Source organism: Orcinus orca, chromosome 8, assembly GCF_937001465.1.
Source record: "Orcinus orca chromosome 8, mOrcOrc1.1, whole genome shotgun sequence".
Lineage (NCBI taxonomy): Eukaryota > Metazoa > Chordata > Mammalia > Artiodactyla > Delphinidae > Orcinus > Orcinus orca.
Genome location: NC_064566.1, coordinates 45,627,322 through 45,652,410, shown reverse-complemented (window position 1 = coordinate 45,652,410; position 25,089 = coordinate 45,627,322). Strand labels below are relative to the sequence as shown.

The window sequence follows — 25,089 nt, the reverse complement described above, 5'->3', positions numbered from 1 at the left end:
CAACCTAAATGCCCATCGACAGACAAGTGGATAAAGAAGATGTGGTACATATATACAATGGAATACTACTCAGCCATAAAAAGGAACGAAATTGGGTCATTTGTAGAGATGAGGATGCATCTAGAGACTGTCATACAGAGTGAAGTAAGTCAGAAAGGGAAAAACAAATATCGTATATTAACATATATATGTGGAACCTTGAAAATGGTACAGATGAACTGGTTTGTAGAGCAGAAATTGAGACACAGAAGTAGAGAAGAAAACGTATGGACACCAAGGAGGGGAAAGAGGCAGGGGTTCGGGTGGTGGTGTGATGAATTGGGAGATTGGGATTGACATGTATATACTGATGTGTATAAAATGCATGACTAATAAGAAAAAGAAAAGAAAGAAAAGCAGAAGGTGAAAAATTTCTTAAAATGTTTTGACTTCTTACTATGATCTGCCCACCTTTATAGACAATTTATCGGTATTAAATTGATCTCTAAAAAATATATAAAAAATTAAAAAAAAGAAAAAGAAAGGCTTCATAAGTTTAAGACACATGAAATACATACAAGTTCGTAGAAGTAGAAAAACGTGTGACGGAACTGTAGAGAAAAAAAAAAACCCTAAACTTATGGTGGCTGTGGTGTAACAAATTCCCTAAGATCTAATATAGATAATGTTGCAAGTGGAACATCTTTCACTCTAAGTAAAGCTCTAAAAGATAAACATTTGTGGGCTTCCCTGGTGGCGCAGTGGTTGAGAGTCGCCTGCCGATGCAGGGGACGCGGGTTCGTGCCCTGGTCTGGGAAGATCCCACATGCTGCGGAGCGGCTGGGCCCGTGAGCCATGGCCACTGAGCCTGCGCGTCTGGAGCCTGTGCTCCGCAACGGGAGAGGCCACAATAGTGAGAGGCCCGCGTACCGCAAAAAAAAATAATAATAATAATTAAAAAAAAAGATAAACATTTGTTTCATTTAGGCCAATAAAGTACTTCGCTTTTATGAGAATGGTAAGTATATACATAATTATCTTTTTATTAAAAAGAAAATACATGCTGAAAACTATAAACCATTGATAAAGGAAACTGAAGATGATTCAAAGAAATGGAAAGATATCCAATCTTCTTAGTTTGGAAAAATTAATATTGTTAAAATAGCCATACTACCCAAAGCAATCTACAGATTTAATGCAATCCCCATCAAAATACCTATGACATTTTTCACAGAAGTAGAACAAAGAATTCTAAAATTTATATGGAATCAGAAAAGGCCCAGAATTACCAAGGAAATCCTGAGGAAAAAGAACAAAGCTGGAGGAATAACCCTTCCAGACTTCAGGCTATACTACAAAGCTACAATAATCAAAACAGCATGGTACTGGCACAAAAACAGACATATAGATCAATGGAACAGTATAGAGAGCCCAGAAATAAACCTGCACACCTACAGTCAATTAATCTATGATAAAAGATGCAAGAATATACAACGGATAAAAGACAGCCTCTTCAATAAATGGTGTTGGGAAAGCTGGACAGCTACATGTAAATCAATGAAATTAGAACACTCCCTCACACCATATAGAAAAATAAACTCAAAATGGATTAAAGACTTAAATTTAAGACATGACACCCTAAAACTCCTAGAAGAGAACGTAGGCAAAACATTCTCTGACATAAATCGTAGCAGTATATTCTTAGATCAGTCTCAAAATATACAAGGCAAAAGAAATAAAAGCAAAAATAAGCAAATGGAACCTAATCAAACTTAAAAGCTTTTGCACAGCAAAGGAAACCATCAATAAAATGAAAAGACAACCTATGGAATGGGAGAAAATATTTGCAAATGATGCGACCAACAAGGGGCTAATAAGCCAAAATATACAAACAGCTAATAAAACTCAATATTGAAAAAACAAACCCAATCAAAAAATGGGCAGAAGCCCTAGACATTTTCCCAAAGAAGACATACAGATGGCTAAGAGGCACATGAAAAGATGCTGAATGAACATGCTCAAAAGATGCTCATTGCTAATTACTAGAGAAGCGCAAATAAAAACTACAGTGAGGTATCACCTCACACCAGTTGGAATAACTGTCATCAAAAGTCTACAAATAATAAACGCTGGAAAGGGTGTGGAGAAAAAGGAACCCTCCTACTCTGTTGGTAGCAATGTAAATTGGTGCAGCCACTATGGAAAACAGTATGGAGGCTCCTTAAAAAACGAAAACTAGAGCTACCATATGATCCAGTAATCCCACTCCTGGGTACATATCCGGAAAAAATGAGAACTATACTTCAAAAAGATACATGCACCCCAATGTTCACAGCAGCACTATTTACAAGAGCCAAGACATGGAAACAACCCAAGTATCCATCAACAGATGACTGGCTTAAGAAGATGTGGTATATATATATATATATATATATACACACATATACATATATATATACACACACGCACGTGAACACACACACACGCACACACACACTGTGGAATATTACTCAGCCATAAAAAAGAATGAAATATTACCATTTGCAGCAACATGGATGGACCTAGAGAATATTATACTTAGTGAAGTAAGTCAGACAAAGACCCTCTCTGACTATATGATATCACATATATGTGGAATCTAAAAATAATACAAATGAATCTATATACAAAACAGAAACAGACTCATAGACATAGACATAGAAGACAAACTTATGGTTACCAAAGGGGAAGGAGGAAGGGACAAATTAGGAGTATGGATTAACAGATACAAATTACTATATATAAAATAGATAAGCAACAAAGATTTACTGTATAGCACAGGGAATTATATTCAATATCTTGTAATAACCTATAACGGAGTACGATCTGAAGAACATAAGTGTGTCACCTTGTTGTACACCTGAAACTAACAGAATATTGTGAACCAACTATACTTCAATTAAAAAAATAGCTGGTTTACTTAGAAAGAAAGAAGGAAGGGGGGGAGGGAGGGAGGAAGGAAGGAAAGAAGGAAAGAAGAAAGGAAAGAGGAACGGAAAAAGGAAAGGAAAGGAAAGAAAGAGGCACCTGATCCATCATCTCGCCTACGTCCTTACCCAGAGCAGGCTTTGACTTCCACTATTAAAAAAAATACGTGTGTGTGTGTGTGTGTGTGTGAAAAGTGAAAAAAGCAAGGTGAGAAAAGTGTGAATGGTTTGATCATTTTAGTTTAAAAAAAGATAATTTTATCTGCATATCCTAGCAATAATACACAACTTTTTTTCCCAGGAAGAAATCAACTGTCAGAAGAAATGGAGTAGAGGTGGGAAAGGGAGCGTTTATGTTGCATTTTGTATCTTTCTGTACTATCTGAATTTTCTAACCATGCATATGTACTACTTTAAGAAAATGTCCATCTGACTGATGAAACTGTAGACCAGTTTGGTTATTTATTTATTATTTATTGTATTATAAAGACTAATGTAAGTTCCTAGTGGCCACATCAATGTTTTGTTCATCTTGCTGCCCAAGATGCTGCCTGGCATAGTAACCTTTTATATTTCCATAAGATAAAAGTTCAGAAAGTGTATAAGAATCAATATGATCCACTCCCTAACCCTCTCTGTTGGTTATCAATGCAGTACCTCTTTCCTCCAAATCTATCTTTCTTTGCCTTGCTTTGTGGTACTGGAGCTGGACCTGTAAAAATTTCTCCTTTGCCAGTTGGCACAATATTAAGCTTTGTCAGTAGGGACAGAGCAATATGAAGTGGTTTCTTTTCCTGGTTCTGGTGTGCTTTTTTCTTCTTGTTCCTGTGACATGTACCTGCTAGCCGTGTGTGGGACAGCCAGTTGTGCTCACCACTCACCCTAGTGAGTGGATTCCTAGCAAGTCTTGCCAGAACTCCAGTAGGCAGTTTCCTGCTTGCCAGTCTTAGTCTGTGGCCCTTCAGTGAAGTTCACCTCAGTGCCATCCAGTGGCCACAGAAACACCTCTCCAACAAGGTCTGAATCTCGGTCTTGTTGGGAAGTGGCACACCCCAAGTTGAACATTCTCTTTATTTCTTAGTAGTTGATCCCCTATTACTACTTAATAACTCCTTATATTAAAATTTTCCTGTTCATATTACTGGTATGGTTTCTGGTGCCTAATTGGACCTTTCATGCCCAAATCAAATTAAACCAAAAGAAACCAAGTAAAATCAAGCCAAGTCAACAACAAAAAAATTAAATCTATAAACCCATCATAAAACATAAGTTTGTATTATTAAGTTTAATAACACAGAGAAGAGCATGGCATGTAGCCCAGCTTGTTAACTAATTGCATTAAAAACTTCCACAAAACAAAAAAACACGATGTGATGGTTTTGTACTGTGTAAACTAAACTAAGCTAGAACTGTATTTCCCAGAATTCTCTTTCCTCCATGATTCTAGGTTAGGGTTGACTACAGAGAAATTTGTCTAAAATTTGGAAGGCAAAAATGAAGCAGCAGCCATTATACTCTGAAGGTCAGTATAGGATGCCAGGTGCTGCTGTATCTCATATACTTTGTTGCAGATCTGCTGGACCATCTTGATGTGTGGAAAGAACTGTGCTCCCATTTCCTGCAGTTCCTTCTGGATCTCTTCCTTTAGCTGCTCCTAGTCAGGGCCAGGCACATGTGTAGCTCCATGGCCAGTAATGCTGCTTCTTTTCCAGGTCACCTGCTTTCTTGAGGTTGGAGGACTTTAAAAGACATACATAGATTCTAGTTTGTCCTTGTTCTTCCCTGTATCATGCCCAGCTTTTCTTCCTGACTGCTGCCCTGATGATCTATAGTGACTTCAGGGCCACAGGCAGACCCTAATTCAAAGCTTTCCATAAACTTCTTCCCCAGCTTCTACAACAGAATAAAAGCTGGTCCCTATAATAGATTCCTTACTTCCTACCACTCATGGTGCTTCTGCTATGATGATCAAACCCTCACTAATATACACTATAAAAGAGATAAATGATCCAGCTTAAAAAAAAATCTTAAGTAATTTGGATTTCCTGAGTAACTGAGTTTCTACTGTCAATTCTTATTTCCCCTATGTTTCTTATTTATTTCTACATAATATCTAAGTTTAACAAATAGATGTTAAAGTGGGAAAATATTTAAACGCCATTTTCTTTAACAAATGCCCATGTGAGGGCCCATATGAAGGCTAGTTAGAACCAAGGTTTTTGGTTCCTCTGAGATAGATATGGAGACAAATTTCCTTGGTGGCCTAAGATACAGGAGAGCCTGACCTATTTTTGTAACATTATTCTCCATGCCAGGAGGGGAATAAGATGAAGAACTACTAGGGAGAGTTCTGAGAAGACGAGTATGTATGCATTTAAGAAAAATTAGAGTGGGCCTGGAGATAAGTTTAAGCTGATGAGGGAAAACCAAAAGATGATGCCTAAGCTCCAGATGGTTGTCATTAGTTTCTAAACCCAAATTCATTTGTTTAACATTTTTGAGATTTGTCCTTGTTTCCTGAGCATGCTCAGTATGACCTGCCAGGTCTCAGAAGTATGAGTCTCACAAATTCCATTTTCTGTTTTAGAAGAGGATGGGAGGGTAAGGAGGAAGAAAGAGGAATGCAAGTGAGTTAGCAGCAAAGAGTTCCTGATTATGGAGAACCTTAGGGTTAAGACCTTTAACCTAACAAATCATTTGAAGTAAAGTTTTTAAAAAACTGAGTTTATCAAGAAGTATTTATTGGGTACCTACTAAGTGCAGGAGGGGGGCTAGACCTTATCAGTTAGAAATGGTGGATGAAACAAAAAGGACGGGCAGAACAAAAAGAGTAAGAGAATACTGCCAGCATCTAAGGGCATGGATCATTTCATCACTCAGCTAAGGCACTTTATCTGGTGCCTACTTCTCTACTAAAACAGATCTAGGAATATTTGATAATCTCTCCTGACTTAGCGCCCATGAAACATGGAGTAGCTTTAGCCAGAAGTCCTTCCATAAGTCCTGGGCTTCCTGAAGCTACCTGCACACAGCTGCACAGTGAGTCAGCCTGGCTATCACAGGTTTATTGCTTCCTACTGTACATTTCAGAAGGACGTATTCAATGTGCTGTTCAGAGTGTGGCTATTTAACTCCTTACAAGTCCTTCATAGGAAAAGAGGGAATAAGAGTTTGCTGGATTTATTTGCCCTAAGACTTAATCTCTCTATGAAAAGGCATGGATAGGACAACTACAATAAATGACAGAATTAAGAAAAGCACTGAACATTCTGGAAAATTTTCAGAAGGTTCATAGAAATTGCCGGTGAAGTTAAATTCTAATTTCTGCCTCCATTTATTTATCTAGCTTGTTAATTTGTTCATTCATTCATTCAACAAACATTTGTTGATTGACACTGGGATACAGCAATGAATAAGACAGACAATATCCCAGCCTCATGAAATTTATTTTCTTTGGTTGGGGAAAACAGTCAAATGTAAACTAACCAACACACAACACAATTTCAGGTGTTATTAAGTGCTCTAAAGAACAATAAAGTAGGGATGGAATGGTGGGGTTATATCTTAGGAGATGATTTAACATTGTATATTATATTTTTTACATATAGCATGCAATAAACATTGTAACAAATATAACCACAGATATGTCTTAGATACACTAAGGGGACGCGATTGATGTAGTTCCATGATAAATCAAACTGAATACATCTATATAAATCATAATGACTTATATATAGACCAATGAGACTTACCCTATAGAAAGCACTGGTCAAAGGGAGTAATGCTGCAGCAATGTTATATTCTTCTAAACTTGAACAATCCTTAAACAAAACAAAGAGAAATGAGATTAGGACATTTACCAGAAATCACAAATATGTGGAAACAAAAATCTATGATACATGATTTACTGTCCTAAGGGGTTTTTACTTTTATTTCAAATTGTCATTAAGGCTTACGTAGATAAGTGTGAAAAAAAAGTATGAAAAAATACTGTCCCGAAGCACATTGTTTTTTTAAAAAAATATATTTTATTTTTTTTAATTAAAAAAAAAATTCTGTTTTTTGCTCGTGCCACGTGGCATGTGGGATCTTAATTCCCCGGCCAGAGATGGAACCCATGGCCCCGCAGTGGAAGCATGGAGCCTTAACCACTGGACCACCAGGGAAAGTCCATTCTTTTAGAAATGATATAAAAATACATTTGAGAAAGATGTTTTCATACACTATTGGTGAGTAGCTACTTTTACTTTCCTGTTTTACAAAAGTTGTGTTTACAGCTGTGCATATTTGTCCAAAAATTTTTGGATGAGGTTTTAGTACATTTAACTACTATATTTCATTGAATCTGAGATACACATTTTCTCCCCACATTTTAACTTCTCTGAGACTGGGATGTATAATTGAAATAATATATTTTTTCTTAGTCTTACACATGAAGGGTTTATAAAATTCTGTTATTGATCAGGCAAGAAATACCACTGATGCCAAAACCCCTTGGGTGAAATGTTGTTGGGGAACGGGACGGTCAGAAAATCTCAGTGGGAATGTAAAATGGTGCAGCTGCTAGGAAAACAGTATGGCAATTCCTCAAAAACTGAAAAGTAGAATTACCCTATAATCCAGAAATTCTACTTCTGGATATATACCTAAAACAACAGTGACTTGAACAGACATGGGGGGCCATGGCCTGGAACAATGTTCAAGGGTAATACCCTTAGAGAGGTCAGGTATAGTAATTTCAGCCCCAACCTTAGACAATATAACTATCGCCATCAAAATGCAAATTCATCAGCTATTCATAGGTTTGTATGAATTGATTTTAAACTCACAGAGCTGAGACCTTAATATCAATTATTCCAATGCAATTCCTCTACTTTTCAGATGAGAAAAAGAGGCCTAGATGTCAGCCAGTACTGGAATTTAGATTTATCTATCAGCCTGGTGCTTTTTCCTCGAAACACCGCCTTTTGTACTTGATTACTTTCCTCATATTCTTGAGGAGGCGGATATGAGTTTTCTGAGCTGCCAGCACTGATTTTGGAATGTGAGGGAGGGAGTACAGGCCTCAACAGCAGAGCAGTTGGAGGCTTAAAGCTGCAAAAGGGCAATGGTGCCAGGGACAGGGCCCCTAGAAAAAGGAGAAAGAGTCAGAAGCAAAGAGAAAATACACCATAGACAACCTTGGTCTATTTCAAAATACTACTATGGCTTGGCAGGGCTGAGGGTGTAGTTCTGCCCTGAGGAAAAAAAGGAGGAAACTTTCTTTCAGAAGTCATGGCCCAAAGGCGGGCATCTCTTCTAATGCTAGTCTTGCTTAGCATGAGTACATTTGGTATTATGATCTGCTAAAAGAGTTCTTAATAGAATTTCATGCATTTTTAACTACGAAAAACACAGCTATAGAATACACTAAATGTCCAACTCCAGAAAACACTGAAACAATACTGGGTTACAAGACAAATCTCTGTAATAAAGAATCATTCTCATAGACGTGACATTCTTTGACCCAATTTAAAAAAAAAACTAAAAGGTAGGCTCAAACTTCCTATACTGTCCTAAAAATAATAGTTCTAATTAATTCACCACACAGAGTAAACATTTATTGGATAAATGAATAAGTGAATGAAAAAAGGAATAAATTCAAGAAGAGAGAGAAATGAGGAGAAGAAGCTAAGGACAGAAACCTGGGAAAGATATATTTATAGAGAAGGAATAAAGGAAAATCAAGATGGGAAAGAGAAGTAGGAGAAAGCAGTACTATAGTTGTCACGAGAAGAAGAAACGACCAATAGTGTTGAAGTCTCCAGAGAAATTCAGTAAAATGAAGATTGAGAAAAGCCAAGAAACTTGTGAATCAAAGAGGTCACTGGTGACATGATGAGGGTATAAGTGAGTAGAGTAAAAAAGGTCCTGAGTGTAAATGCTCATAGTTGTAAAGGGAAGGAAGCTGTTTGAGGAGTTATGACATCCAAATGGGTAGCTGAATGAATCTTGGTAGGGCTAAACCAGATGAATACTAAGATTCTATGTAATCCTTTGATTCTATACGAATTAGAAGGGACCTAAGTACACCAAGGAGGAAAATCCGAGGGAGAGAGAGTTGAAAAAGAAAGGTCACTGATAGAACAAGGTCTCTGTGATATCGCTGCTAATCAATATGGTCCCCATTTCTAAGGGGGAAACATCTCATTTCCATAAAAAGCAAATAAACAGAATTTATATTAACCAGCAGGATCTCTGAATATTTCAGCAAATATAACTTATTAGGAGAGAGAAGCTTGTTTCTACAACGGAGACTCAGGCCTACCTAAGAGGCTTCCATGGGAAAAGCGGGGAGAGTGTCCTCAGACTGTTGTGCAAACACTAGTTTTATGGAGTACTGACAGCTGTTACTTGGGGGGAAATTGGGGAAATGCTGGGTAAACAAAATTAAGTGCGATGTTTTTGTTTTAAAAAACTGTAGGACTTCTCAGGGCTTTATACTGTGACTGGATGAAAGGAATTTGGTGGCAGCATTTCCAACCTAATTTGACTAAGAACATTTCTTTTAGAAAGCAATTGAAAAATATATATATATTTAAATTGAGGGCAATTGCTATTTTATTATTATTATTTTTTAAAATTATTTATTTATTTATGGCTGTGTTGGGTCTTCGTTGCTGTGTGCGGGCTTTCTCTAGTTGAGGCGAGCGGGGCTACTCTTCGTTGTGGTGCGCGGGCTTCTCACTGCGGTGGCTTCTCTTGTTGCGGAACACAGTCTCTAGGTGTGCGGGCTTCAGTAGCTGTGGCACACGGGCTCAGTAGTTATGGGGCATGGGCTTAGTTGCTCTGCAGCATGTGGGATCTTCCCGGACCAGGGATCGAACCCGTGATCCCTTCATTGGCAGACGGATTCTTAACTACTGTGCCACCAGGGAAGTCCAGAAAAATATATTTTGAAAAAATGATTTAATATCATAAAATATCTTCTGAGAGCACTCCAACCAAAAGATCATTTAAAAACTTAGTTATGAGGTTTTATTTCTTGACTTATGGTCATATACTGACAGGCATTTTTACTGTAAAGAACTAAAAATGCTAGATAATATATTTAAAAATCTTTAATGCAAGGCAATGAACTGGCAAGAAAGTAAGGAACACTCAGGCCAAAATATAAGTTAAGTGGGAACCTGGAGAGATACAGCACTAAAGTGCAATTTTACCTCAAGAACAGTTGGTGAGCAAAGTAAATTTGAGTATCAGTTTTGAACAACTCAAAGGACTCAAAAGATAGGAGACAAAACCCAGCACTCGCTAAAGGTAGGAAGTCCATTAGGAGAACTACCTTATGGTAGGGACCCCCTAGGGCCACCTGAAACACCAGATGGAAAGTCTGAGATATAAAACGATAATTCAGCACGGGAAGTAATGAATATGTGAGTAAATTAAGCATACACTGACTATATAAAACACAAAAATAATGTCTTTCAGTATTAAAGAAAAATAAGATACAACTAAAATATACAACCACGGTAGCACAGACATTGTAAGGTGGTGGACTGGAGCTGGATTTTGATAAATTAAGTAAACATTTAAATTTCTCTGTGTTATTGCCAAAGGAACAGAATGGGTTACAACTTCTAAACTAGTGGGGGAAAAAGTGGACTGAAAGAAAAATAACCCAAAGGAAAGCAAGAAGGAGGAAAAGAAACTCAGAAAAAGGAAACAATCAAAAAAGAACAAAATAAGATAGTAGGAATAAATAAAAATATAATAGCAGAAATAGACCAAATACTCTGGTTAAAAGACAACTATTGTAAGAAGAAATGGGAAGATGTTGGTAAAAGAGTACATATAAGATGAATAAGGTCTGAGAATCTAATATATAACATAGTGACTATAGTTGATAATACTGTATCATATAATTAAAATTTGCTAAGAAAGTGGAACTTAAGTATTCTCACCCCTCCCCCAAAAAGGAAATCTGTGAGGTGATGGATGTGTTAATTAATTCGATTGTGGGAATCCTTTCACAATGTATGGTATATTAAGTCATCATGCTGTACACTTTAAATATGTTATAGCTTTGCCAATTATTTGCCAATTATACCTCACTAAAACTGGAAAAAGTATATAGGCCATGTAGGAAAACACCACACCTTTTTCCTATTCTCTGTCATCTCCATGGATTTTATAAAATAATCCCAGAATACGGCAAAAAGGGTGAATCATCTTTTTCTTCCTGACTTATTCCTCACCCTCTTGCTTAGGACACTGCTATGCACAAGAATGTCATCCCCTGTGTCCTAGCACATCTGAGTTTCTTTAACAGAAATGCCTTGCATGTTTCTGAAGACTGTCATGAGGCCCAAGGCAATAAAGTTCAACAGACTTGAGCTGTAATCTTCTCCTAAGGAAATGGCTGGGATGCCAAGATGCCTTTTGACTTTGATTTCACAGCAGGGCTTCATTTGTAATGATGCTGTCCAAACTTTAAATGACAACAGCTGTGATATGAAGTCCCACACACTCATTTATAAAAATTTCCCACAAATTAAAAAAAAATTAAACAATGGGGAATTTCAATCCATGACCAATTAGCAGGGAACAGGCAATCATAAAACATTTAGGGGCTATTTATTATCTTATAAAATGTTTACACATTGTAGTGCATGTCTCAAACCTGAGCGCCAGTCAAATGCTGATTGCAAAATATAAATATAAAATTCTTTGCAAATCACGTTAGAGATATTCTAAGTTAATTAGATTGAAAAATGGAAAAAATTTTGAAACAATAAGTACAACTATTGACATAGCAATAGCATTCCGGAATAGTGCAGTTATCTGTTGGGGAATCAGTCCATAAATACACATCCTGAAATCCCCTGTGTTTTGGCCACGTAATAGCAAAGTAGTTACAGACATACCAGACAATTTATAAGACTGCAAGGACTTGAATGACTATACATGTTTTATTCTGAACTTTGCTATGCAGCTTACCTTTAATTTTCCTCCTACAACTGAAGAGTGAGCCCTGCAATCTTAATTTCTCATTACCCTCAATTACTTCATATTTTGATTTGCATATCTTTGGACTCTCACGACCAGCATTCCCATTTTTGTAAAACTTTGGAACCTCTCAAAAACGATATAGGTAAACATTAAAGAAAAAAATAAGACTGAAAGGCAGAATGTCTTGCAAAACTGACTTTTCTTGAGTTTAGACTTAATATAGCTCAGAAAAAATTTTTTTTGAATTGTCCAAAACACTGAGAACATTTGTATCTTCTACGTAGGGACAAAAATTAAAACTACCAAAGCCCCAAATACCTCTGTATATCATGTTAGTCTTCTGCTCAAAAATGTCAGCTATGTTCTGACCATTACAGGATAATGACCAAACTCTTCTGCCAAACTTGTAAACCCTCCGTGGTGTGGACCCATCTCCACACTTACCCAACCATATGGCCCTCCTGCAATAAGCCGCAGGTCTAGTCAGTCTGCTTTATTTATCATCTTCTATTCTATATCATAATTACCTCCTACCACATCTAATACCCCTAGAATAGCACCCATGCCTTGCTTTATCATTTACACTCTTCCTCCTTGGCACCTCCATATGCATGCCCTCGTGTTTTCCCACCCTTTCTAAGTACGGTGCTAAGTACAAAATAAGCAGTAGGACTCATTGTTGTTTCGGCCTCAGGTTACATTTTAATGCTAAATCTACAAATATAACCATTGAGGATGTATCACAAGTTTGAACACTATGGTTATTTAATATGTACCATTACTCCCATTGAGATAGAAGATGAATGCTAGACTTGACAAATATTATCAAGCTTTGCTTTAAGTTTTTGAGTGAATGGCGCAAGTCCGCTTCAATTTTATGTCTGGAAACTAGGACACTGCACCTGGCATATAGTAATAATAGTTAACATTTATTGAGTGCTTACTAAGTATCAAACATATTTTCAGTATGAATTTACAGAAATTATTTCATTTAATTTTTACAGCACCTCCAGGAGGTAGATACTACAATTATATCCATTTTGTTGATGAAGGAACTGAGTTTCTCAGAGGTTAAATAATTGCCTGAGATTACATGGGCACAAATGACAGAGCCAGAGCTCAAACCCAGGTAGTCTCACTCCAATGTTTGTGCTTTAAAGCTCTATGCCCCGTTGCCTCTCAAATGCAATTGAACCTAAAGATGGCATCTGTGGAAACATATAATTCAGGCAAAAGAAGAAATTTTCCACTAATTATAAATAATTTCCTCAAAAGAGGCTGAAACTATACTACATCTGTGAAAAAGCAATTGAAAACTTAAAATGTGGCTGCTAAAATTAAAATGCAAAGGAAGGGCTGGAAGTTAATTTTTTTTCCCTCATGGTATCCTTTTATTTCATCTCTATCTTCATAATTTCTTAAAAAATTAAGAAATACAAAGGATCATGTCAAAGCTTCTAAAATACGCCTAATAGGAGTGCTGGAAAGAGAGAACAAAGTAGGTAGAAGAAAGCAAAAGAGACAATAAAAAGAATTTTGTCTTCATATGCAAAGAGTCCAGCGAGTGTCAAATAGGACAAATGAAAAACGATATTTGGTACAATGAATAAAATGTGGTATACTCATACAAAACAATACTACATGAAAGTGAAAATAAATGAATTATAATTATATCCAAAATCATGGATGAATCTCCCAAACAAAATTTTGATCCAGAGAATCAAGGCAAAAAGAACACATCACCACCATATCATCATCATCATCATCATCATTATCATCATCATCAGTCACTGCTGAAACACACATTCTTAATTAACATTGGCCTCTATCTCTATTTACCACATCAAACACACCATTGTAAACACGTAGGATTTCATAAAGTCTACTATAGCAATGTCAAAGAATTACTTTTATCAAATCATACTGACAAAGGAAAATCTAACAAAATCAGGTCAAGTGAAAAAAAAGATCACCAGTTCGGATGATTTTATGCTAAGTGTTTTAAAAGAAAATGATTTGATGTCAGAGGATTAAAGGGAGTCCCTTAAGAAAAATAATGAAGGCTTTAAATATTTTTGCAAAATGATCTTTGAGACAGTGCTGTAAAAGCCAAACATAAAGTAAGTCATAATGCTATTTCGTTAGGAGAATTATTTTAAATACCTTTCCCTTCCCCAGACAAAAGTGAGATTCATACTTTGGTTCTAAAAATATCAGCATATGGTAAAAATTATAACCTAAATATCTGTTAAAATTTTATATTTCTTCTTCGAAATATAATGTATCAAACAAACCGTTCCCCCACTATTTGGTATGAAATTTTAGTTCCTATTTTATATGGATTTACTGGTGGTGATAGTGAAGATTAGTTCTACTCTTAATGATCTAAAGGATGCAGGAGTGATGGTCTCTGTCATATCTCTATTTAATTCTCCAGCCTTGTGTCTGTAGAAACCAGACAGATCTGGAGGATAAAAGCAGACTACAGCAAATTCAATCACGCGGTAGCTCCAATGGCAGTTTTATAATAAAGATGTTTTGTCTTTGCTACAGCAGATTATCATGGTCGTGGGTATGTTGCATGCAATTACTGATGTGGTGAATAAGTTCTTTTCTATCTCTATCAGAGAGGAGGATCTGAATTTGGACCATTTGAACATCATATAGAATATTATGCTGATCTACTACATTGATGACATCATGCTAATCAGGCTGGATGAGCAAGAAGTGGCTACCATGTTGGAAACCTTGGTGAGACATGCACTCCAGAACATGGGAGATAAACCTTATAAAGGTTCTGGCCTGCTGGGACATCTCATTCAAAGTAAAGGACAATTTGTTGTATCTTGTATCTCCCATCATGAGGAAGGAAGCAAAAATTCTGGTAGGCCTCTTCGGGCTATGAAGGAAGCATATTCCACATCTGGGATTACTGTACAGGCTCATACCAGGTGACACAAAAAGCTACCAGCTCTGAGTGGGGCCCAGAAGAAGAAAGGGCTCTGTAGCAGATCCAGGAATTAAAAAGCCCTGCTTACCATCACAGTCAGTGACCCACTTAGAGAGTTTGCACTTTCCATTGCTGTAACTCTGAGCTGTGCAAGGTTATAGATTCCAGTCCCCAAAGGAGAAACATTTCTACCAGGGGACAAAACAAGAATCTCATTAATCTATAAACTACAGCTGTCACCAAGGCACATTATACTCCTAATGCCCAGAAATTGGCAGACAAGAGGAACCATAATTTTTTTTTAACATCTTTATTGGAGTATAGTTGCTTTACAATGGTGTGTAAGTTTCTGCTTTATAACAAAGTGAATCAGCTATATGTATACATATATCCCCATATGCCCTCCCTCTTGTGTCTCCCTCCCACCCTCCCTATCCCACCCCTCCAAGTGGTCACAAAGCACCGAGCTGATCTCCCTGTGCTGTGTGGCTGCTTCTCACTAGCTATCGATTTTACATTTGGAGGAGCCATCATTTTGGCAGAAATAACTGAACCTGAATGCCAGGGAGGTAGGGCTAATGTCACATAATGGGAACAAGGAGGAATATGTTTGGCACCCAGTTAAGTCCTTGGGTACCTCTTGGTACTTCCTTGCCAAATTCTGATGGAAAATGAACAAGTGCAGCAACCCTAGGATGAGAAACACAAAGTGACCAGAGACTAAGACCCCTCCAGGATGAGGGTCTGGGTCATAAGAAGGGAAGTTAGCATCATTTGCAATCCTACAATCAGCTACATCTGCAGGGGCAAATGTTTTTCCCACTTACCCTCTTCTAAGTTTCCCTCAGCAAGAAAGGCACACTAGAATTCTGGAGGAACTGCTCCTGAATACCTATGAAGAAGTGGAGGCGAGCACCACAAGGGATGAACATGAGAATGCCTTATCCAAACACCCCTTCAAGGGAGGACTGGTTGCCTCCATGACTGGCAGTGCTGTCAACAGCCCTTCCCGAAGCAGCAAATATTCAATGACTGATTAAGGTGTGGGTCCATACGCAGCCATTCTGACTTAACGTGGGACAACTTCAGTTCCAGAACTTTGTGTGGGTTAGGCTGAGGCTATCCTTGAGCTCACAATATTGCCTGACTTCCCCTTTTGCCCAATTCTATTTATTTTCCCTCCCTCCCACAGGTGTTGATCCAAAGACCACTCCCTAACAAACATCCTTTGCACTAAACTCTGCCTCAGAATCTGTTTCCAACCTGAAACAACTTCCTAATAAAGTAGTAGCACACACTGTTTTCTGGGGAACCCAGGCTAAGAGAGATCTGTAGTTTGAAAAGCTCACTATTGGCTATGGGACAATGAATGCATTTGGGCAGGAACAAAAGTGGATGTGGGAAGAATGCTTAGATGGGTATTATAACAATCTAAGTGGGATGATGGTAGTTTTGATTGGGGTATTACAGGTGGAGGTAGGAGACAAGTGGATCAAGTTAAAAGGTTTTTATGGGGGTAAAAATCAGTATAACTTGGTGTTAGAGATGAAGGAGAAGAAGGTGTCAAGGATTACTCAGGTTTTAGTTCGCGTAACTGGATCAATGGTCGTGCCATTTGCCAAGATTAGGGACAATGGAAGGGAATCAGGTTTGAGGGTTGAGGGGTAAAGGAAATGCATGATCATGACTTCAGTTTGTAACCATTAAAGCTGAGCGTCTTTGACACATGAAAACGAGATACCAGGTATCCAGTTGGATATAAAGGTGTAGCTCAGAGAAAAGGTCTGGGGTAGAAAAATAAACTTACGAGTCATCAACATGTAGGTGGTAGTTTAAGTTGTGGGTGTGAAAGAGACCATCCTTGAAGTGAGTATAGAATGAGACAAAAATTAATAAATAATATAAGGCTTTAAAAATTAAAGGCCAAGTGGAGAAGGATGAGCTTTCAAAGATGGAGAAGGAATGGCCAGAAAGGTACGAGGATATGTAGAAAATGCTGCATCATGGAAGCTAAGGAAAGAGAGTGCTTCAAAAAGAAATTCTAATTGATAAACTGCTTCCTCTATCTTCAAAGCATGGAAAAGTCAGTGGACTTAACCACGAAGAGATAACATGAATAATTTATATACTTTACATAGTTTCAAGGTAGCTACTATAACATATTTTTTGTTTGCTTTCCTATATTCCCCTTCCCCTCAAAAAGACCGTAATTTAAATTCCTGTGGAAAAAAAAGAAAGTGAATTATAAATCTGCCACATTTAGAATGGCTAATCTGTCACATTTAGAAGGACTAATAAATAAAACCTACAGAAAAGCCTTCTACATTAGAAAAGCCTTCATGTATATAAGTGAGGTTATGAACAAAAACAAACACCTCTTTTTAGCATTTTAAATCCATAGGTTAGGGACTTCCCTGGTGGTCCAGTGGTAAAGAATCCGCCTTCCAATGCAGGGAACGCGGGTTCCATCCTTGGTCTCAGAACTGGGATCCCACATACCTCAGGGCAATTAAGCTCGCGTGCCTCAATGAGAGAGCCCACGTGCCGCAAACTACAGAGCCCGTGCACTCTGGAGCCCACGTGCCACAACTAGAGAGAAGCCCATGCTGCAACAAAAGATCCTGCATGCCTCAACGAAGACCCTGCGTGCCACAACTAAGACCCAACGCAGCCAAAAAAATAAATGAAAAAAAAAATCCATAGGTTATCATTATGCTGCTTTTATAATATAAGCAAAAGATAAAATAATCAAATACTTATATAACCAACTACTGCAAATAACTAGAGACAATTTTCTTCATGATTTATGTTGTAAAAGCAATGATAACATAAGATCAGGAAAAAAACTTAACTTGCTCTTATTTTCAATAATATTCTGGGGCTTCCCTGGTGGCGCAGTGGTTGAGAGTCCGCCTGCCAATGCAGGGGACGCGGGTTCGTGCCCCGGTCCGGGAAGATCCCACATGCCGCGGAGCGGCTGCGCCTGTGAGCCATGGCCGCTGAGCCTGCGCGTCCGGAGCCTGTGCTCCGCGACGGGAGAGGCCACAGCGGTGAGAGGCCCGCGTACCGCAAAAAAAAAAAAAAAAAAATAATAATAATATTCTGGAATGCCATTGTGAAGAGTTAAAAATGGACATTGGCAGAAAAATTTTAAATTGTAAGACTCATTGGCAGCATTATTTATGAAAATCTTTTTGAAAGTCAAAATCAGTTTCCACACAATGAATGAAATATGTGAAAAGTGAGACGCAAATAACCACATCTCACCGTCCTTAAATATAAATAGGCAAGGAATTATCAATCCTATGGTTAAATACATTTTTTTTCTGGTGCACTGATAAGAAAGACACTCAGTAAAATGTAAAGTGTTACCTAAGGTCAGGATAGTAACATGAAAACATTTCTGGGAATCCTAAGAAAACAATGCTTGCGAATTCTGAACTTATTTCTTAAAGACAACATAAAACTAGACACTGGTCAGAAAATCAACCCCCTCTGGATTGGCTTTGGCCTTCTCAACCCCGCGCCCTCACTTCCACTGGCAAAGGTCACCACCTGTGACCTCTTACTTGCCAACCAAATGGATTATGTTTAGACATTTAATTTAACCTCTATACCATTTGTCAAGATTAAACACATATTTTCTCTTTTTTAAAAACTACTTTCCTTTAAAAAAACTCACAAACTTTCATTTCTTTATAAAAGATCTAGGAAAGGCAGGTAAGTGAAAAATAAAAGAAAAATATCTTGTCATAAATCCCACAACCTTTAAACAACCAATGTAACACTTTGGTGTCTATGCTTCCTATTTTTCCAAGTCACAAATTGTATATTTATTCATATAATTTTTTTTTTTTTTTTTTTTTTTGTGGTACGCGGGCCTCTCACTGCTGTGGCCTCTCCTGCTGCGGAGCACAGGCTCCGGACACGCAGGCTCAGCGGCCATGGCTCACGGGCCCAGCCGCTCCGTGGCACGTGGGATCCTCCCGGACCGGGGCATGAACCCGTGTCCCCTGCATCGGCAGGCGGACTCCCAACCACTGCACCACCAGGGAAGCCCTATTCATATAATTTAACTGTACTTTTATATAGTCATTTCATCTTTAAAAAAAAATTAATTTTTCTTCCAGTTTTATTGAGATACAATTGATGTACAGCACTGTGTAAGTTTAGGGTATAGAGTATAATGATTTGATTTACATACATCATGAAATGATTGTAACAATAAGTTTAGTGAACATCCATCATCTCATACAGATATTAAAATAAAGGAATAGAAAAAAAGTTCTTCTTTCTTGTGACAAGAATTCAGGATTTACTTTCTTAACAACTTTCAAATATAACATACAGCAGTGTCAATTATATTTATCATATTATACATTACATTCCTAGTACTTATAACAGGAATTTCATACCTTTTGACTGCCTTCATCCAATTCCCCCTCCTCTGACCCTCCACCTCTCGTAACCACAAATCTGATCTGTTTTTCTCTGAGTTTGTTTGTTTTTGAAGTATAATTGGCCTACAATACTGTTAGTTCCTGTTATACAACATAGTGATTTGATACTTCTATACATTTCAAACTGATCACCATGATAACTATAAGTCTAGTTACGCTATGTCACCAAAGATATTGTTATACAGTTACTGACTATATTCCCCGCAGTATACATTTCAAACTATGCCATTTATTTTGCACCTGGAAGTTTGTACCTCTTAATCTCCGTCACCTACTTCTTCCCATACCCCCCCCATAAACACACTGTTACAACCCTGCATTTTTACTCACCTCCCCCTGCATTTACTGTTTTTGACAACGTATTTTACATTTTTTTTGTTTTGTGTATCCCTTAACTACTTATCATGGATAGATGATTTTTACTACTTTTGCCTTTTAACCTTCCTACTAGCTTTACACGTGGGTGATTTACTACCTTTACTGTATATTTGCCTTTACCAATTAGATTTTTCCTTTTGTAATTTTCATGTTACTCATTGTGGCCTCCTCTTTTTCAATTAGAAGAAGTCCCTTTAATATTTCTTGTAAAGCTAGTTTGGTAGTGTCAAACTCTTTTAGCTTTTGTTTGTAAAACTTTTGATCTCTCCATCAAACCTGAATGAAAGCCTTGCTGGGTAGAATATTCTTCGTTGTAGGTTTTTCCCTTTCATCACTTTAAGTATATCATGCCACTCCCTTTTGGTCTCAGAGGCTAGATCCTGGGGCAGCTGCCTGAGGGGTCCAAGGTGTCTCAGAACTAGTGCTGGCCCGCTGGTGGGTGGAGCTGGGTCCCAGGGTCTGTGACTGCAGGGCCCTGGGGGTCCCAGGGCTAGTGCTGGCACACTGGTATGTGGGGCCAGGACCTGGGCCCCTGGGTAGACTGGGCTACATTCCAGGATGGCTGTAGGCTCAGAGGCTCTTAAGGCAGCCAGCCTGCTGATGGTGGGGCTGGGTCCTAGTGCTAATAATTTAGAGGGAAGATTCCAAAATGGCGCTTACCAGCACCAGTGTCCAGGTGGCAGAACAAACTCAGAATGGCTGCCGCCAGTGTCTATGTCCCCAAGGTGAGCTCCAGTTGCCTTCTGCCTCTCTGGGAGGCTCTCCAAGATCAGCAGGCGGGTCTCACCCAGGCTCCTTTCAAATTGCTGCTTCAGCCTTGGGTACTGGAGCATGTGAGATTTCATGTGCGCCCCTGAAGAGTCTCTATTTCCCAGAGCCTTCTCACGCTCCTGAAAGTAAGCCCTTCTGACCTTAAAAGCAAACATTCTGGGGGCTCATCTTTCCAGTGTAGGACTCCCGGGATGGTTAGCTCAATGCGGTACTTGGACCACTCACTCCTTGGGAAGAACCTTGGTAATTGTAATTATCCTCCCATTTGTGGGTTGCCCACCTGGCAATATGGGTCTTGACTACACTGAGTCTCCAGTCCCTATTACTTTACTTGTTGTGGTTCCTTCTTTATATCTTTAGCTGCAGAAAATCTTTTCTGCTAGTCTTCTGATCTTTCTCATCAATAGTTGTTCTGTAAATAGCTATAATTTTGGTGTGCCTGTGGGAGGAGGTGAACTCACAGTCTCCCTACTCTACCACCTTGGCCTGCATTCTTCCTAGTCACTTCGTTCTTAAATTAATTTCCTACCTTGGCTTCTATGACCCCATTTTCTCCTTACACCTTTTCTCCTCTTACATCTATGACCCTTTCATCTCAATGTTTATAGGTTTTATTATTCTGCTCACCCCTTAAATGTCAGTATTTCTCAGGTTTTTTTCCCCATCCTCAGATCTCCTCTCTTATAATACCTACTTTCCTTAGGCTGGCTCAACCATTTCTATGAGATAGAGTGCCACTGTATTTCCAGCCTAGACAACTCTCCTCAGCTCCAGCCGACTGGGCTCTTCCAATTTGTTGTAGAGACCTCAAACTCAATATATCTTAAACTGAATTATCTCCACCCCTCACATATACCTTCAAGCCTGACACTCTTCCATACTACCTTGGTAAAGCATCTATTCAGTCGACTAGCCAGAAACCTTTTCTATCGCATCATACTCTCACATTCAGTCAGATATCAAGTTGATGCTTCCAGTGTTATCCTGCTTCCATTTATCCATCCAACAAATATCTTTAGTTGAACTAGGTACATTGCACTGGGGGCTCTGAATTAAACAGTTATATAATCATTGCCCTCTTTTTTTTTTTTTTTTTTTTTTTGTGGTACGCGGGCCTCTCACTGTTGTGGCCTCTCCTGTTGCGGAGCACAGGCTCCGGACGCGTAGGCTCAGCGGCCATGACTCATGGGCCCAGCCACTCCGCGGCATGTGGGACCCTCCCGGACCGGGGCACGAACCCGTGTCCCCTGCATCGGCAGGCGGACTCTCAACCACTGCGCCACCAGGGAAGCCCATCATTGCCCTCTTGAAGCTGAATCAAATACTGTTAATTCTGTCTTTATCACATTTGTCATCTCTTCCCTCTTCTTCATATTTACTACCTTTGTTTGGGCTTTCACCACAGGTATAACTTCTTTACTCCAACCAATTTCTGAGCCTTTGGGGAGTTCTGTATCAGAACTCAGAATGCTTCTCTGTTTTCCCCCATCTTCCTAATTTCAGCTTTCTCATGTCTGAAAAATCAGTTAACACTTGTTCATGTGCTGTCTTTTAAAATTTTGTGCTAACATTTCTTTACCTGTTTTCTTTGTCCTTGTAGAATTGTGTTTATCTTTTAAAAATCCCTCTACTATCCCTTTTAGTTGAGTTTCAGAAGGGAAATGGAAATAAATGTGTGGAGATAAGTGACCAGGCGCCCCAAATCAAGTCATTCTAGAGTTTATAATTTCTAGAAGTTTCTCTATGCCACCATTTTTAGAATACTTTAATATCTCTTCCTTCACATTTCCTAGCTATGTGATTTTCCAGCAAGAAAATTCGAAATAGCCTCTAGTTCATTCCTTAAAAAAAATTATTAGTATCTTATATAGTCATCTAGTCACCAAGGAAATAGTAAATAAAATTCAGTAAGTAGGTAGATGTATTAGGACTGTATAGCAACCATGTACAACTCATTAGGCAACAACGTGCAAATTATTAGTGACATACCTTGGGCCTTAAATCTCAGGTGGAAATTAGGTCTAATTTTTTATTGTGGAACACTAAAGCCTACCTGCCAAATGACTGGCGTGACAGCCTACCAGAAAATTCTTTCTGATCTTAGTTAAATATTTTAGAGAACTATGAATGTTTCTTCTACAAAACTTTTGGAATGAACACACACAAACACACATACACACACAGAGCCATGGTATTTTTGAAAGGATACGAGAGTTAACCTTGAAACTGAACAATCAACCAAATATTTACTTAATTCCTATTCCTTAGGGGAAAACAAATCACACCACTGGCCGGAATTCTCTGAAAAAAAAAATCAGACCTTTTCTTTCTAGGTGTAGTTTTCCTAAATAACACACAAACATACAAAATAGAATTCAGCTAGCTGAGAAAGGGCAGTAAGGGCTATAGAAACTGAAAAGGTGCTGGACATGAGGAGAGAAGTGGCAAGGTTACTGGAAAAAAGAGAGGAATCCTTGTCGGAGAAGACACATCAGGAATAATTTTTTTTTTTTTTCAATGAAAAGACAGGCAGAATTGGGATGGAGAAAGAATATATTCTAAGTTGGGCAACTAAGCTTTGTACAGGAGTAGGGGAGGAAGGTACAGGAGGGAAAGGCAAAAGCAGGCCAAGCTCCTGACACAGAGAGGAGTTATCAGTTTTGAGTGTAGTTTATTAAGACCCAACATGGACACTCTGGGCACTAGTATAAGCACACATATGCCTTAGTAGATACCTAGTCTGTCTTTCAGAGCATACACATAAAGGAATTTTGTGATCAGGCTACAGATGATTAGACTCTCCTCCACTAGATAAGGTTTTTATTCCTTTATATGTGAAAAAAGACATCATCTAGGAGTTCCTTACCATTTTACCTTTTTATCCCTGAGATTTTAGTGCTGTATAGAAAAGCTGTCCTTCAAAGCACTGGTTTGAAAAGACTAGCTGCAGAAGAAGGCCTATTTTCTGAAACAAAATTGACTGGCTAGTAGAGAGTGAGTTTGGTTGTGGTACTCAGTGCCTTTATTTCAGAATGGTAAGTGTCAGGTGAGTGGCACCCCAGTCAGGGAAGTATGAAGTGGAGAAAGGCCACGTCTTTCTAATGTTTTGGTGTTCTGTCAGGGCTCCACAACTGCTCCTTCCCTTAATCCTCCCACTCATTGTGTACACTGCCACACTTCCTTCTTTCTCTTCTTCAGCTTGCCTCTCCTCTCTTCTTAGTCTATTTGCCTATGATACCATTTCAGAAAATTGAGGTCCCTGGACCAGCAGTAGTAGTGTGACCTGAGAACCTGTTAAATATGCAAATTCACAGGCTCCACTCCAGACCCACTGAATTAGAAATCTAGGTGTGGGGATCAGCAATCTGTGTGTTAACAAGCTCTCCGGTTATCCCAATACATGCTAAACTTTGAGAATCACTGGGCTACAGTGTACAACTATCCTTTCTGATACAACCGTGAACCATTCTAGAAAAATAGGGCTATATTTGACTTGATTTTAGATTTAGGTGAATGTGTGAACGATTTTGTGTTATTCAAATTACTCTACATTTGCTTAAAGTAACCGGCACCAAATACTTTAGACTAAAATCTAAATGCTTAGAAGAAATAAGTTTATGTTATTTAGTTTATACTTACATGTTTTCATTTTTTCAACCAATAAATATGGGCCTACAAAGTGAAAACTTGCATACGGTCCCTACATGACAGGGCTTACAAGGTAGTGGAACCAGCAGAGAGGCCTAACAAGATGTAATGAAAATCAATGTGTTCAACATGCCACAGGAGAAAGTGAAGTAGAAAAAGTTGTTATGGGAGCATAGACGAGGGAGTGATTCCACCAGAGCAATCAGAAAAGGCTTTATGAATGAGGGGCATCTGAGCTGAACTGGAAGATGAATAGGCTCTTTGGATTAATTTCTCTTCCTTACATCTCTAATTTTTTCCTCTTATATGCCAGTTAATGGCTATTTTGCATATGGTTTTAGATGCAGTGTTTAAAAAATATATAAAGGTTAAACATGACGATATATATATATTCTGTATGGGAAATGAGGCCCAGTGATTTTGGTTTTAAGAAAAGCATTATTATTTGCCTCAAGACAAGTTTCCAATATTGAGCTAGTTTATGTTTATTTAAACTTTCCTTTAAATAAATCTGAAGAAATGTTTTTATGGTTATAGACCAAAACCTATTTTATTGTTTAAAGACTATGTGTAGTATATTGGAAAAAGCACAGGACAGAACAACATTAAGACCACATTCTTATTCACAGTGTGTCACTATATGGTGCTGTGGTCTTGAGGAAATTACTCTCTGGACCTTAGTTTCTTCATCTAGAAAAGTTTGGACTCAGTGATCTCTGAGGACCTTTATTTTTATTTCTTCTTTGTCAAAACCCTTTTGAATTACATTTATAATTTCAATTGGTTCAATTATTAAAATATTCATCAAGAAGGGGAATGCCTCTTTTTCTGGCTATCTAGGCAAATATCCTCTACAAATACTTTGGCTACAAAAGTAGATTCCAGAAGCTAGTCGCATGAAGTTTACAGAACACAATGTTAGGCTCAAAACGTGTTCATCACAGAC

The 25,089-nt window shown here is 38.3% G+C and overlaps 1 protein-coding gene across 7 annotated transcripts in view; it reads right to left on the bottom strand.

Moving 5' to 3' along the window:
* The window catches only part of SBF2 (SET binding factor 2), a 457,341-nt gene that overhangs the window by 113,851 nt on the left and 318,401 nt on the right, over window positions 1-25,089 (bottom strand). For all 7 annotated transcript variants that reach the window (XM_049713585.1, XM_049713586.1, XM_033404541.2 and 4 more), the window contains one exon: window positions 6,698-6,766. In XM_049713585.1, the coding sequence (XP_049569542.1) occupies window positions 6,698-6,766 (69 nt within the window). The remainder of the gene's footprint in view (window positions 1-6,697; window positions 6,767-25,089) is intronic.